Genomic DNA, 13,575 nt, shown 5'->3' with positions numbered 1-13,575 from the left:
GTACTGGAAAGTTAGTGTGATAAAAAGGGTGAAGAACACCTGCTGTACCTCTGTGAAGAGCAGCATAATGTAATGCTATAAATATTTTCAAGATACCAACTGCTATGCTGTTGTCCAGTTTTCATTCCTTCTCTGTCACATGACCTTACAGTTCCCTAGTTTTGCTGGAGTTTCACTTTTCCTTAACCTCTTATAAAAAAAATAAATAAATTGGCCTCAATAAGTTAGGCTCTAAATGGCAAGCTAACCTTTATCATTCATGCATCGTTGATATGTATTTCCTGGAGAGGGCCTGAACAGGAAAACCAGCTTAAAGGCAGTAGAAACTGGAAAGAGGTCGCCATCTATTTTATCTCTTGTACTCTTGTTTTGTGTTTCTGTGGCTCCTTGAAAAGCAGTCTGTCCTCAGGACAGTTGTCTTCACTACTAACATCTGTATTCATAATCTAGCAATGCTGCATGAAGGCATTCTAAAGACTCACAAGGGAAGGGCTACAAAATAGCCTTAGATGCTACTGAACATCTTAAAAGACCTGACAGCTGCTTGCTTCTATCTCGGTCCAGTTCTGTCTCTGTCAGACCACAGTATAGCCTAGACATATGCTTTGTGGCTTTGGAGTTATTCAGCCAGTTGTGAAATATTATCAAGGAAGAAAAGAAAACAAGAAGGAACTTTTCTTCAGAAGAGAGATGCCAGCTTCTGTAATGTAACCTAATTTATAATGCACTAGTGTGAAAAGAGGTAGTGAAGGCACTGGGAACTTGTAAGCAGTAACAGCAAATGTTCCTGACTGCACCTGCCTGCTCAGTCCTGTAGTCTGGGATGCTGCCAACAGAGCCATGTTAGACTCACCCCAATCCCAGGCAGAAGCTGGGGCACACCCATGGTGACACCTCATTTGTTTTAGTGGAAACGCCCACGCCTTGGGAATCACAGGACTTGCCCTGCTCACTTGCCTCCCAAGCCAATTCCTGCAGCCACACATTGTTTGTGACAGCAGCAGGTCTGTGTGATCCTGCCTAGGGACACTGTATTCCCCTGGATTGTGTTTTCTAACCGGGAGAAGCACACAGCCTGCTGGTACACACTCAGGGAGCATGGCCCAGCTGTTTGCTGTGGCCCATACTTCTGCATCTGCCCAGTTAAGGGGGGGTCCTGCCAGAGCTAGAAGTAGCCCCAGCCTCATGGGGCTCTGTAGCACATTCCCACTGCACTGTGTGGCTCCCAAAGAGAAGCAGTATCTGAACAGCCTGACCTGTTCCCTAAGCAGGGAATCTGTCCCTATACAGCTAATGTTAAGCAAACAAATCTCCCCTTTCTCAACCTGTAGCAATTTTCCTTTTCTTTGAATTTAAACAAGTATAATTGAACTTGACTACAAAGGACCATAATAGCTCTGTGGGTAATACATCAATAATATAGAAGCAAACATAACACACCTTTGCTTACATATAAAAGGTTCAATCTACTCTTAGTAGGCCGCAAAAACTTTTATAGCTACTTTTAAAAGCTGACCTGGGCAAAGGTATGGGAGTATATTAGAACAGGGTTAGTGATATGAGTATTTTCTCATTCACAACAAGAAATATCTTCAGAGAAAATGATTCTTCTGTACTCAGCACTGGTGAGGCCACACCTCAAGTGCGGCGTCCAGTTCAGGGCCTCTCAATTCAGGCAGGACATTGATGTGCAGGAGTGTGTCCAGAGAAGGGCAGCTGAGCTGGTGAAGGGTCTGGAGCACGAGTCGTCTGAGGAGCAGCTGAGGGAGCTGGGATTGTTTAGCCTGGAGAAAGGGAGGTTCAGGGGTGGCCTTACTGATATCTAGAACTGCCTGAAAGGAGGCTGTAGCAAGATGGAGATCAGGATCTTCTCTCAACTCATGACAGGACAAGAGGACATAGCCTCAAGCAGCACCCAGGGGAGGTTTAGGTTGGACATTAGGAGGAATTTCTTCCCAGAAAGAGTAGACACTGGAATGGGCTGCCCAAGGAGGTGGCAGAGTCACTGTCCCTGGAGATGTTTAAGGCAAGACTGGACGTGGCACTCACTGCCATGGTCTGGTTGACACAGTGCTGGTGTTCGGTCAAAGGCTGGACTCAATGATCTCAGAGGGTTTTTCCAACCTAATTGATTATGTGAACGTAACCAGGCAAAGCTTTGCCTTAACCCCCGTCTTTTGATACCGTAATCTCGTGTGACAAGTGAATACTCGTGTAAACTTTACTTACCAAGCCCCTGTTGGCGAACTGAGCCCGGACCGGGCCTGAGGCGGCCCCGCGCTCCGGGCCGTCCCTCACGCTCCCGCCCGCGGCCGCCAGGGGGCGCCGCCGGCAGCGCCTTTGTCCCGCCGGGCCCAACCGTCGGTGCAACCGCCGCCCCCCGGGGCCCCCGGGCTCCCCGGGGCCTCTCGCCCCTGCCCTCTCCCGTCCCGCCGCCCGCCGCCCCCTTTGTTGCGGTTTTTCCCAGATGGCGGCCGGCGGCCCGGCCTGGCCATGGAGAACTGGGCCGCCTACAACCAGACCACGCAATCGGAGGCGTCCCGCCGCCTGCCGCCCGTTTTCTTGAGGCGTTTTGCAGCCGGCAGCCGGCGGCCCGGCCCGGCCAGGGAGCACAGCTCCGCCTACAACCAAACCACACAACCGGACGCGTCTCGCTACCTCCCGACCATTTTCTTCAGGCGTTTTCCAGCTGGGAGCCGACGGCCCGGCTCGGCTAGGGAGCACAGTTCCGCCTACAAGCGGACCACGCAACCGGAGGCGAAGACACCCTGCCCGCCTCTCTTTTGCTTTCGGTTTTTTCCAGCTGGGAGCCGGCGCCGCGGCCCGGCCATGATCAGCGCAGTCTACAACGCGACCACGGAACCCGAGGCGAAGAGTCCCCGCCGCCTCCCCTTGGGCTGCACCCTGCGGCACCTGCGGGGATGGCGGCTGCCAGTCAAGGTGTTCCAGACGGTGAGTGCCTCCTCCCCTCGCCGTGCGGGGCGGCGCGCAGGGAGCACCCCTGGCGGGATGGCTGCCCCGGGCCCGGGAGGGACTCACAGTGTGCCGGCGGGGCGGGGCTGCCCCAGTCTGGGATGGAAACAAGCGTGTTGTGCTGACCCTTCGCCTTTAGGACGGTCCCCTACCGCTCAAAAATTAAACTCCTCGGTGAACCAGGGCAGGCTGAGGAGATGGCCACACACAGGCTTCGAGAGAATGGATTCTGCCTGTCGGAAAGGGCTCCGCCGGGAAGGTGTCCTGACTTAGGATGTGGCATGGAGTCACTAAAGTTGTGCAGACCTGTACCTCAGGTGGAAAGCTGGCGTAGTGCTGGTTCAAAGTGGTTTTTGGTGGGGAAGTGGTGGGAGTGTTCCTTCTCCCAGTGTCCGAGCTGCAGGAGGAGGTGCCGACCCCGGCCGGTGCCGCGGGCGTCGTGCGCCCGAGGCTCGGTGCGGCGGCCGCCGTGCCCCAGCTGCCTGCCGGCCTTAAACGCCGCCCGCCCTGGCTCGAAGCAGAGGGAGGCCCCGCAGGAAATGTAGCGGTTTCTTCTGAGGGCCGGGTTGTATGAAAACAGGAGGAAGAAGCCTTTGGTTGAAGTTCATAGGGCAGTAGAACTGGGAAGGGCTTTGCTGGATCATGAGCTCCAGACCTTCCTCTCTTGCAGATCCTGTAGCCCGTTCTAAGCCTGTCGGTCTGGGCTGTCCATGCTAAAATTAAGGAGCCTATTTCTCCTTTGATTTGTGGTAGAAAATTGCACCAGAAACCCATGATCATTGTGGCCTATTGCATGAGACATCACTTTCCTGGGCTCACCAGGAAATAAAAGGCTTATTTTCTGCCTTTTATACATACTGTGGCTCCTGAATCAAGCAGTTGGGCTCCTGCTGCAAAGTCCTGTTCAGTGTTTGGTGATGGGCTCTTCCAAAATGTACCAGTGTGAGTGCTGATAAGGATGTGAGGAGCATCACTCTTAGGTACTAGCAGGGAATGAGTGAAACCCGTAGAGGTAAAGGGCAGCTGACTGCAAATGTGTGTCAGCCTACATTTTGCAGCCAACACAGTGGTTTTTTAGTCAGATGTGTCATGCTTACAGGAATTGTAGGTGATTTCCAACCCTTTCTCGTTACTTCACCATTGCAGAAAACAGGACGTTTGGGTTTTAAGCTTCATCTCACACACAGTCAAAACGCTCAATTAGAAATGTAATATTCTTTAGTGTTTGTAAAGTAGTAACACTGCCAAAAATGAAGTTTTCTAAGAGTGTTTAAAACAAAAATAACACCCAAGAATGCTTTAAATAAATATAATGGAACATAAACTTTTAATTCATCTACTGGAGATGATTAAAGCAAGATCTGCTGGGTTCTGTTCCCTAACAAGCAGAATGTTTATATAAATAGGTTCACTAACTAAAATAAAATAAGTGATTATGTAGGCAAATCTAGTGATGTACCAAAGCTTTAAGCTGTTTAATTATTTAAATGCTTTCTAAGTAGAAAAAAAGAAAATTTATCATTATCCTAGACAGGATGGATAGCTGCTTGACATGTTCTTAAATAAGCAACAGTTTATAGCTTGAACCTGTTAGTCAGTGAGAGGAAAAAGAAAATGGAGTTATAGTTGTTCACCCTCCAAATTTCCAACATTTCCCCCTCCTTTTTTGTAACCTTTATCAAAATGCAGAGATCTTGAGGTCTGGGTCAAAACACTTTAAACAAGCCCTGGAAAGCCCTGAAGGTGGAAGCCTCAGTCTCTGCAGTAAAAGGTTCCTGTTCTGGGAAAGAGTTGATTTTGGAAATGTCAGTGATGGCCATTGCCTTTTGGCTTTGTGTTACACCAGTGGTTGTTACTGGGATTATGCCCTGATAATTGCTGGGGTGGACTGCTAAACAGGGTGTTGCAATCAGAAAATGGGCTCTGTTCATTGCAGAGCTGATCAGGAGTTTTATGAAACACTCTGAAATCATCTGCAGAAAACTGGCTTCTAGACCTAACAAATACTTTTCTTCAGATGAATAATGGCATGCTCTGTAACCTAAGCCAGTTCTTTTGAGCAAATGAAACAAGGAAAATGTCACTGCTAAAAGTCACAAATGTGAGTGCCTAAAGGATGCTGGGAGGCATGTTATTGCACAGGTTTCTAGGATATTGTTGTTTTGTTTGTGGTTTGCCTTTTTTAAATAGGTGGAATGTTTTCGTTAGTCCACGGCTGGTCCAAATTCAGCACAAAGGTAAATGGCACAATGTGTATTGTGCCAAAATTGAGGTAGAAACGAATTCTTACCTAAAGCAGGACAAATTGTCATCAATTATTGTTTAACTTGAGTCAAAATGGCTTGGCTGGAAAGGAAAATTGTAATTAAGGCCTAAAAATCAGCTCCTTTTTGAGCTGTTAATGTTCTGTAGTAGCCTGAATTATGTAAACTTAATAGAGAATTAATATGTGCACCTACCTGAGCTAGAAGATTTTGTACAGGAAATCCCAGTACCTCCCAGATGCCAAGCATCTTCACAGGATTGTTGGCAAGTTCATTGATCTGCTCTATTTTTGTAGCAATTCATTTGTTAAATTCTTTTGTAGCAATTCACTTGTCAAATCTTCTTTTAAATTGACATTTGTTTAGAAACTTCCAACACGAATGTCAGTATCAATGAATAATTTTTTGCTGCTGAGAGACAGATGAAGGTGTTTAATTTCTGGTGTATAAACACACAGGACTAATAAAAAATTTTAAAAATACGAAACAAGTGCTTCTCCAACAATGCTTTTGGTGTTGAAAACTTTTATTTTTTGGTGGTAGCAGGACAAGAGAGGAATACCTTTTTTTCTGAAGGTGATACCAAAGAGCAAGTTAAGAAATCCAAGCAGAGCTCTCTGGCGTCTTGTAAATGTGCTGCTGATACATTAACTTAATCAAAGCACTTACTTAAAGTTCTTCAAGCCAACTTTTTTTAAATTGATGTACTCTATTTTATTACTCAGCTTATTAATAAAAAAATGAATATTGACTTGGACAAGTCCCACGCAGGATTGTACTTGGTAAATCTCAGTTATTTGACACTGAACCCTTTATAACTGCTCTTTTAATTTGCATTAAACTCTGTTGTTACTTACAGTAACTGTTGTCTGAGTGGCATTTTTTTTCACCTTGTACACTCTGTAGAGAAGCTTTTTCAGCTATTTAGATCATATTATGGTTATCTGGACATGTACTTTAAGGACAAGTTTATTTTCTTTCTGCTTTGTTTCAGCCCAAGTGAAAGTGATGACTTTCTCTTTCCAGTGCTTATAAAAAGAGATAAGTTTTCATGTACAGTGCTGTCTCACAGCTGACCTTGTGAAAAATGTGAAATTGAAAGTCATTGGATGCAGCTATAAGCCCATGTTTAGAAATGGAAAAAAAAAAAAAAACCAACCCATAAAATCTGGAAAGTCAGAGTTTAAAACTGACATTGTAGTTCACTGGTTTAGGTGCAAGGGCTGCTGAGAGGTTTGTGTTGCCAACCACTGTGGAGAGAAAGGAAACATGAGGAGGCCTGATAGTTTCCCCTGCTGATGTTTCCCAGCTCCCATTCTTTCCCTTACTGAACTCCTGTTTACTTTATATTGTTGCATTTCCAAAACGTGGTTCTCTGAAGTGCTCTTCTGAACCTGGCTTAGTAAGGGGAATTTACACTTCCTACTGCTAAATTGTTGTTCTTGTTTTTACTGTGAGAAAACTGAAACCAAAGACTGATGTTATTTTCCAAGAAAAATTCTGAATCTTAAATTTTGATTTTGTTTTTTGTTTTTTTTTTTTTTTTAAATGAAGAACTGTCAACTTCTTTATTGCCCACGTACTCTTATTAAAAATACACGTCATTCTCATATCAGTCTCAGTTTTATGACCCAGTCTGATTCCTGCTTGCGGTTTCATTTTAATTTGGTGAACTCCTTTTTACAAAGATCTGTAAAGCTATGTCAAGTTTATGGGATGAAGGAAATGATGCTATTTATGGGATGAAGGAACTAGCAAGAAGTGGCCAAAACAAAATAAGCGAATGGTTCAATAAAGCAATATTCTTTCTTGTGTGATAAAACAGTAGAAAATCCAGCAGCAGGGATATGGTGAGAGTACAGGAAGTAAGTCATGTTCTTTTCTCAAAACACACTGTGGCAGGAAGGTGAATGTAGAGCTGTGCATAGATTAAACATTGTCCAGCATGCTTGAACATAGCGAAGGTTTCGGTTCCTGCAAGAGCGGTTGAGCTTCTGTCATTACTGGGTCACAAGCATGTGAGCGTTGGGTTCATGGACTTCCTCTGAAGTTTGATCAAGTGGGGTAACATCAGCTGTGAACTTTTAGGGAGGTAGCTGAGTGTGTCAGGGCTGTCCAGTTTCCCCCACTGCCCTGAACCCAAATACATTCAGAACTGAGTGCAGCTGTGCGTCGTAAGCAGCAGCATTTTGCAGGATGTGTGTTCTCCATGCTGCCTCATCTCCTTCAAACTGGCAGCTGCACAAAACCACAAAACAGAAATCTTGTCTGTCTAATCAAGAAGTCTCTGTCTGGCTGTGTGCTCAGCTTACCTGAGTGTACTTCATGGACCACCTTTAACAACCAAGTGTAAATCATGGCATTGTATAATTATTTCTGTCTGTAAGAAAATAGCGTGGAACTTCACCAAACTCTTTGTAGATTGAGAGTTTTTGTCACAGCTAGCTTTATTAATGTTTGTATCAGAGATGTCTGTTGAAGATGTTAGAGACTTGATCCAACTCAAGCATGTTATTTGTTTGCAGATTTTCTCTTTAGTGGCTGTTGTTTGTGAAGAACTTGTGCAAGAATGCTACAACTGTAGTCCACTTTACTACTTTGAATTTGCAAGCTGCAGTGCCTTCCTTTTGAGCCTCCTGTTTCTGTATGTGTATTGCACTGATTTGTATGAGTCACTGGGGGAAGATAAAGTGCGGAAACTGGTAAGAAAACTTTTTTTGTGGAAAAACAAACCATTTCTTCTAAGTGCATAAAGTCTGCTGTCGAGTAAAAAGCCTATGCAAAATGAATCTCCTTTTCTTCTCCATGTAAAGGGTAGATTAAAGTATTTTATAGTTTAAAAATGAGCCAACTTTGAGAGTTTATATTGACATGTTTGTCAAAGCTGGCTACCTGCAGGATTTTAGGACTTGTGTGGAAAAGTCTTTCCACATTAATGCTGCTAATACTACAGCATAGCCATTGCAGATCTGTACACATGTGGAATACAATTTACCACCAGCATGATGCTTGCAATTAAAAAAAAATTAAAAGTTTACCCTATCTGTTTTCCTAGTGGGTGTAGACTATTTGTTTTTGGCAATAATCATAGCTTGTTACAGTTACAGTTTATGGCTTCATGCTTCAGATGATCCAGCAGCGGGAGAAAGTTGCTCTGTAAAGTCAGTAGGAACGTTATTCCACCTCACAAGTGTCCCTTCCTATGTGCCTTCAGAGCAAACAGTGGTGTCTTTATGTGAGGATACAGATAAGGGAGTGTAGCAAAAGGTTTGAATGAGCACGTTTACTTACACTTTTCTGGTTTCTTAAATGTTTTATATAAGGAATAAAGCTACCATGGTTGTCCTGAGCTTGAATTTGATGGTGAAAAAAAGGTTAGATGAAATTAATTAAATACTTTAAAAAGGTTAGATGAAATTAATTAAATACTTTAAAAATACAAAAAAAAAAAAAAAAGGCAGACTCCTTTAAGTAGATGATAATGCTGTTTAAATAGCTGATAATGTTGAATGTCATTTGGAATTTAGTTGTGAAATGTATTTTCTGAAGCTTCCACTAGCCTCAAAGTATCAAAACATAAGCAGTTTAACTCAGCTGTTGTTATGGTGTTCATTCTTTTTAGGTAACCTATCTACAGTTAAATTATATATATATTTATATATTTTTTTCTTTATATTTGCAGAATTTTTTGACTGTGCTGCTCATAGTTGCCATTTTTCTGTCAGCATCAATACTGCTTTCTGCAAACTGCAATGAGCCTGAAGAATATGCTGCATGTGTAAGTCTTAAAATGGCAAGATTTACTTTGTATTTATATGTTATTTTCTCTGCCCTCTAAACTTCACTCAATTTGCAGAGAAGAAATTGGGCAGGGAATAGAGCTCAGTGCATTGTGATGTTTCAGGAGGAATTAGCTATTTCACATCTTCCAGAAACTTACCATAGGAAATCCAAAGAGCTGGCATTCCTCAGGGTTGCTGGAAAGCTGATGTGGAAAAGAAAGCAAGATAATTCTGTTCCATGGCAGCCTTGGCTATTCGAGATACACACTTCTGTACTGTCATCTTATGTGATGTAGATCTATTTAGACCTAATAGGTTGAGCATAAATTAGGTGTCAGCTTTGCTTTTTTTGGTACAGAAAAAATAGAAACTACTGTGATTTAATACTTATTAATGTCAAACTACTTTGGTCCAAACCAGTTGTGTAAAATTTAGGTAGAGTTGGAATAATGCATATGTTTCTTTCCTTGTTTGAAAAAAGCTCTGCCTTCTCTTTACCACCTCTCGTCTTGCCAGGACTGGTAACAAAATGTCATTCACAAAATGTCATTTCATTCTCCCTTGCTGACCCAGGCTCTGCAGATCTTGTCTTCCTTCATCTTCTTTGTGTTATTCTTCATTTGCTCTCATCAATCAGCAGCCCTCTCTTAGATAAATAGTCTGCTACATGCTACTTTAATAACTGATTTTGGCAATGCAACTAATATACATTTGCTATTAAAGGTTGATTAGAACACAGTATAAGGTTCACACTTGATTAAAAGAATGACAACTGTAAAAACTTCCACAATGAATGTGCTAGAATTATGACTTCTGATCTGTGTCTAATTTAAATGAAACTATTGATTTAAGGAGGACTATAATCTTAATATTGTAAGCATTATTAATGTATATAAAATGGTACAGTGAATCTTTCCAAACAGTGTTAGAATAAATACTGTTTATGCATTTTGAAAGCACATATTTCTGTCCTTTTCACAGGTATTTGGATTTTTTGCAACTTCTGTATTTGTAGCTGAACTTGTCATAGAGATCTGTCTCATAATAAAACGAAAACGGAATGTCAAGAAACACCCTGAGAAGCCTCCTAACGCTCCGAGTGCCACAGAAAATCAGCCATTGAATAAAAAAAGATAACTTCCTGAAATTGGTTTTTTCTTTTTCTTTTTTTTTTCTTTTTTTTCTTTTTTTTTTTTTTTTTTTACTGGAGCAAACTAAAATGTACTTTCAGTGCACTGTAGGTAACAACTTCTGTTTCTTTATTCTAGTCGATTTTGTACACATTGCTCATCACCAATTTTTATGGATTCTTGGTCAGGTAATGGCATCTTGGGCATCATGTTCTAAGGTACCTGTAGATTGAGAGTTTTTGTCACAGCTAGCTTTATTGATCTGGTCCTGCCATCTGCTGGGATGACAGGTACTAAGAAACCTTGGGTCTAAACAGAATAACTTCAGAACAGTAGTGTGCTGATTTGATTTTGACAGAGATGACTAATAAAGGTTAATGTCTGAGGCATAAATTCTGACCTATAACCTAAAGATATTTCCTGGTGAAATGGACCAGATGTTTCTATTGTGAGTTAAAAATTAGCACAGCAGAATTCATTTTTGTACTTCCTAGTGAAACTGAATGCAAAAGGGATACCTAACTGGAATTTACAGGAATGTTTATCCTTAAGTAAGGGGTTTTGGGTTGTTTTTACTAGTCCTGTGTCTCAGTTCTGTCTATGGAGATCAGTTTCAGTTTCATGTTATAGTGACTGTAGAGAGTTTATGGGGAAGGTAATGTAAATGGTATATTGAGAGACAGTTTTGCACCCCATGATTGTCAAAGTTTGGACTTGTATGACAGAATCTTCTTTCAGATGGTTTCAAAAGCTGTAACATTTGCAGGAAGAAACTTGAAAAGCCAGCAGTGGGAGGAATAAGATAAAGAATAAGTATTTTACATGAAGTGACCCCAGAAGCAGCAATCTGAATATCAATGGAAAAAACCTTAGAGCATGTTGGTTCTACCCTGTGAATATTACTTGCAAGGTTAATGCCATATGCAGCTTGTTTATGTATAGATAATGCTAATTTTTGCCAGAATGGTTTTAAGCCTCACCATTTTCTGTGTTTATAGATATGGCAGTAGCTTGACACTCCTTGCTGCTGACTAGCTCAGTTGGTAAACAGGTGAATAAGCACTTTGGAAGCAACAGTCTGTAGGACTGCAAGGAAAACTACTGATGGGACACGTATTGGACAGGTGACAGATGTGTCAGCCCAGATGTTGATGGCTGTAAAAGGAATGAAGTGCCAAAAAAGCATTTTTTTCTGATGTCTGAGGTAAAAGCAAGACTGCTATGCCTCTCTTAAGAGGAAAGCTTTCAAAAGCAGAGCAAATTACTGTAAGCCAGGAGATGTTTCAAAATAGCAAAGCAAATAAGAAAAACCTGACTGAGTGCTTGAGCCTTTTGCTGTGTCTCCCAGGGGTTAACTGCATTTCGCCGGTATCCCAGCCTGGTGTGTTCCCAGTCCTGTAACCTATTGTGGCAGCATTGAGACCAAGCCCTCCAGAAACTGCCTGAGCTGTATTTAGGAAAGGAAGAGGAAACTGTTTTAAGACAAAGGACTGTAGTAGCAAGTCAAAATTGTTTTTTTTCCCATTGCTGCCACTTTCTGATGAGTGTGATTTTGTGATGTTCTTTCTCTCTATGGTCTGAGACTTAAGCCTAACACTACACTTTGCTTGGAGGATGCCAAATTTTGCTGGGTGGTGTGAAGCACCAAATTAAAGCTGCAGCTTGGTTTTAGAACTATGCATAGAAGAGATACTTTCCTTCATAGAATTTTCTGTGTTGTAAAGGAGAAATGCTCTTTGGACTGGCTTTTTTTTTCCCTTGTATTTATTAGTGTCTGTTTGCACTAAAATCTGTTTTCGGTCAGTGCTTGCTGTAGCTGTCTCTGATAACTGGGTTGATTAGAGATGTTTGATTTACAAGCAGTGTTACTGGTGATACAAAATATCCATAATGAAAAATATCTCCTCTATGATCTGCAATGTCTTACTCTGGGGACCATACCCATATAAGTAACATTCCGACAGTCTTGTTTTGGTTTCTTTTTATTGCCTAGAGTCCTGCTGATTTTTTTTTCCACACCAAAATGTCTATAGTCTTTAAATCTTCATCTGTAATTGGTAGCTGTAAATATAGTGTAAGAGCAACACTGTGCTGCTGAGTATTTATTAAGCAATGCAGCACCATGAAAGGACTTTTATCTTGAGGTAATTTCTCCTGTTATTTTTGTCAGCCTGAGGATAAGTTAATGGAAGTCTAGGTTTTGGCTGTTTTTTTTTCTATAGGCTTTTCTCCACATCAGTGTGTTACTGATGTCCATTCTTGGAAATACAGAAAGGGATCTGTAAAGTCATCTCCTGGCCTTGGCAGTTTACCTGGCCATAGTCTCACATAGTAGTTAAATCCTAGGAGCAAGTCACAGAATGGTTGTAGGTTTGAGGCAGTTGCCTAAAATGTTGCTTCCAAACCAGTTGTTGGCTAACATGTGTGATAGTGCTGTCAATTCTTGCACCTTGTAGGATGTTTTTGCTCTGTTTTAAAATTGTTGAGAAGCAGATTTGCGCGTGTGTGTATGCTGTTTTCTGCTTCTGTGAGGTTATTTTTTAAACTGCTTTATCAGCTTCCTATATCCTAGCTTTCCTTATCACTCCTAGGTCCTCTGCCCTCCCAGTCTAGGTGGGGGAGAGGCTTCCTTGCTGCAGTGTCTGAGCAGACTTGTCTGCAGTCTTGACATGCCCCTTTGATGCCTCTGGTGTCAGGTGATGGCTTTAAATGTCTGTCTCTTAATTAGACTGATCCTAGAGAATGCTGTTGGAGCTGGATTAAATGTCTGGTTCTGCAGGAGCTCTGTGTATGCTGGATGCCTCTTACTCCTTGTGCTCTGTCAGCAAAGCCCTTTGCTTGTTTCCCAGCCTGCTTCTGATGAAATCTGCCAACCTTACTTAAACCAGCTATTTAAATTGCTTCCATTAAGGTGGCTGATTTTGGTTTAAGCAGATTAGGGATTGTTCAGGAGAGTGATAGGAGCTCTGGCAGAAGTGCTGTTAGATACAACTGCCTCAAATTTCTTCTGTTGGCAAAGTGAACATCTCTGTACATCATAACTGGTAGTAAAGCCTGTTGGAAGGAAGCAGCTGGCCCAGTACATCTGTCTGGGGATTGTCTTCTCCATTCTTCTCACAGTGCTTGGCAGTGGGGTTGGAGCCTGCTTGGACACTCAGCTTTGGTGTTTTCCAGCTGAACCTGTCAAGGCTAAGGCTCTGCAACCACTTTCAAGGCTTTTTTGTAGTACCTTGAGAATCAGTGGAGAGGATTTTTCAGGATACATGAGGACTTGTCCAGTAGCTGGACTGTGAACTGCTCTGAAGATCTGTACTGGGCATTGCATAGATTGTGAATGTTAATTTTTGTGTTTGATGTTTAGCCCACATTAAACACAGTGCTGCCAGTGCCCTTTGGTTCTGAGTGTGGGAAGGAATTGTGCCTTAC

The 13,575-nt window shown here is 42.3% G+C and overlaps 1 protein-coding gene across 1 annotated transcript; it reads left to right on the top strand.

Annotated features, from left to right (window-relative positions):
- The first annotated feature begins 2,443 nt into the window (after positions 1 to 2,443).
- Positions 2,444 to 10,166, top strand: CMTM6 (CKLF like MARVEL transmembrane domain containing 6). Its single transcript, XM_058026062.1, has 4 exons — positions 2,444 to 2,952; positions 7,763 to 7,939; positions 8,920 to 9,015; positions 10,001 to 10,166. The coding sequence occupies exons 1-4, from the start codon at positions 2,494 to 2,496 to the stop codon at positions 10,154 to 10,156; spliced, it is 888 nt and encodes a 295-aa protein (XP_057882045.1). The 5' UTR covers positions 2,444 to 2,493; the 3' UTR covers positions 10,157 to 10,166.
- The last annotated feature ends 3,409 nt before the right edge of the window (positions 10,167 to 13,575 follow it).

Source organism: Melospiza georgiana, chromosome 1, assembly GCF_028018845.1.
Source record: "Melospiza georgiana isolate bMelGeo1 chromosome 1, bMelGeo1.pri, whole genome shotgun sequence".
NCBI lineage: Eukaryota > Metazoa > Chordata > Aves > Passeriformes > Passerellidae > Melospiza > Melospiza georgiana.
This window is presented reverse-complemented; position numbering and strand designations above follow the sequence as displayed.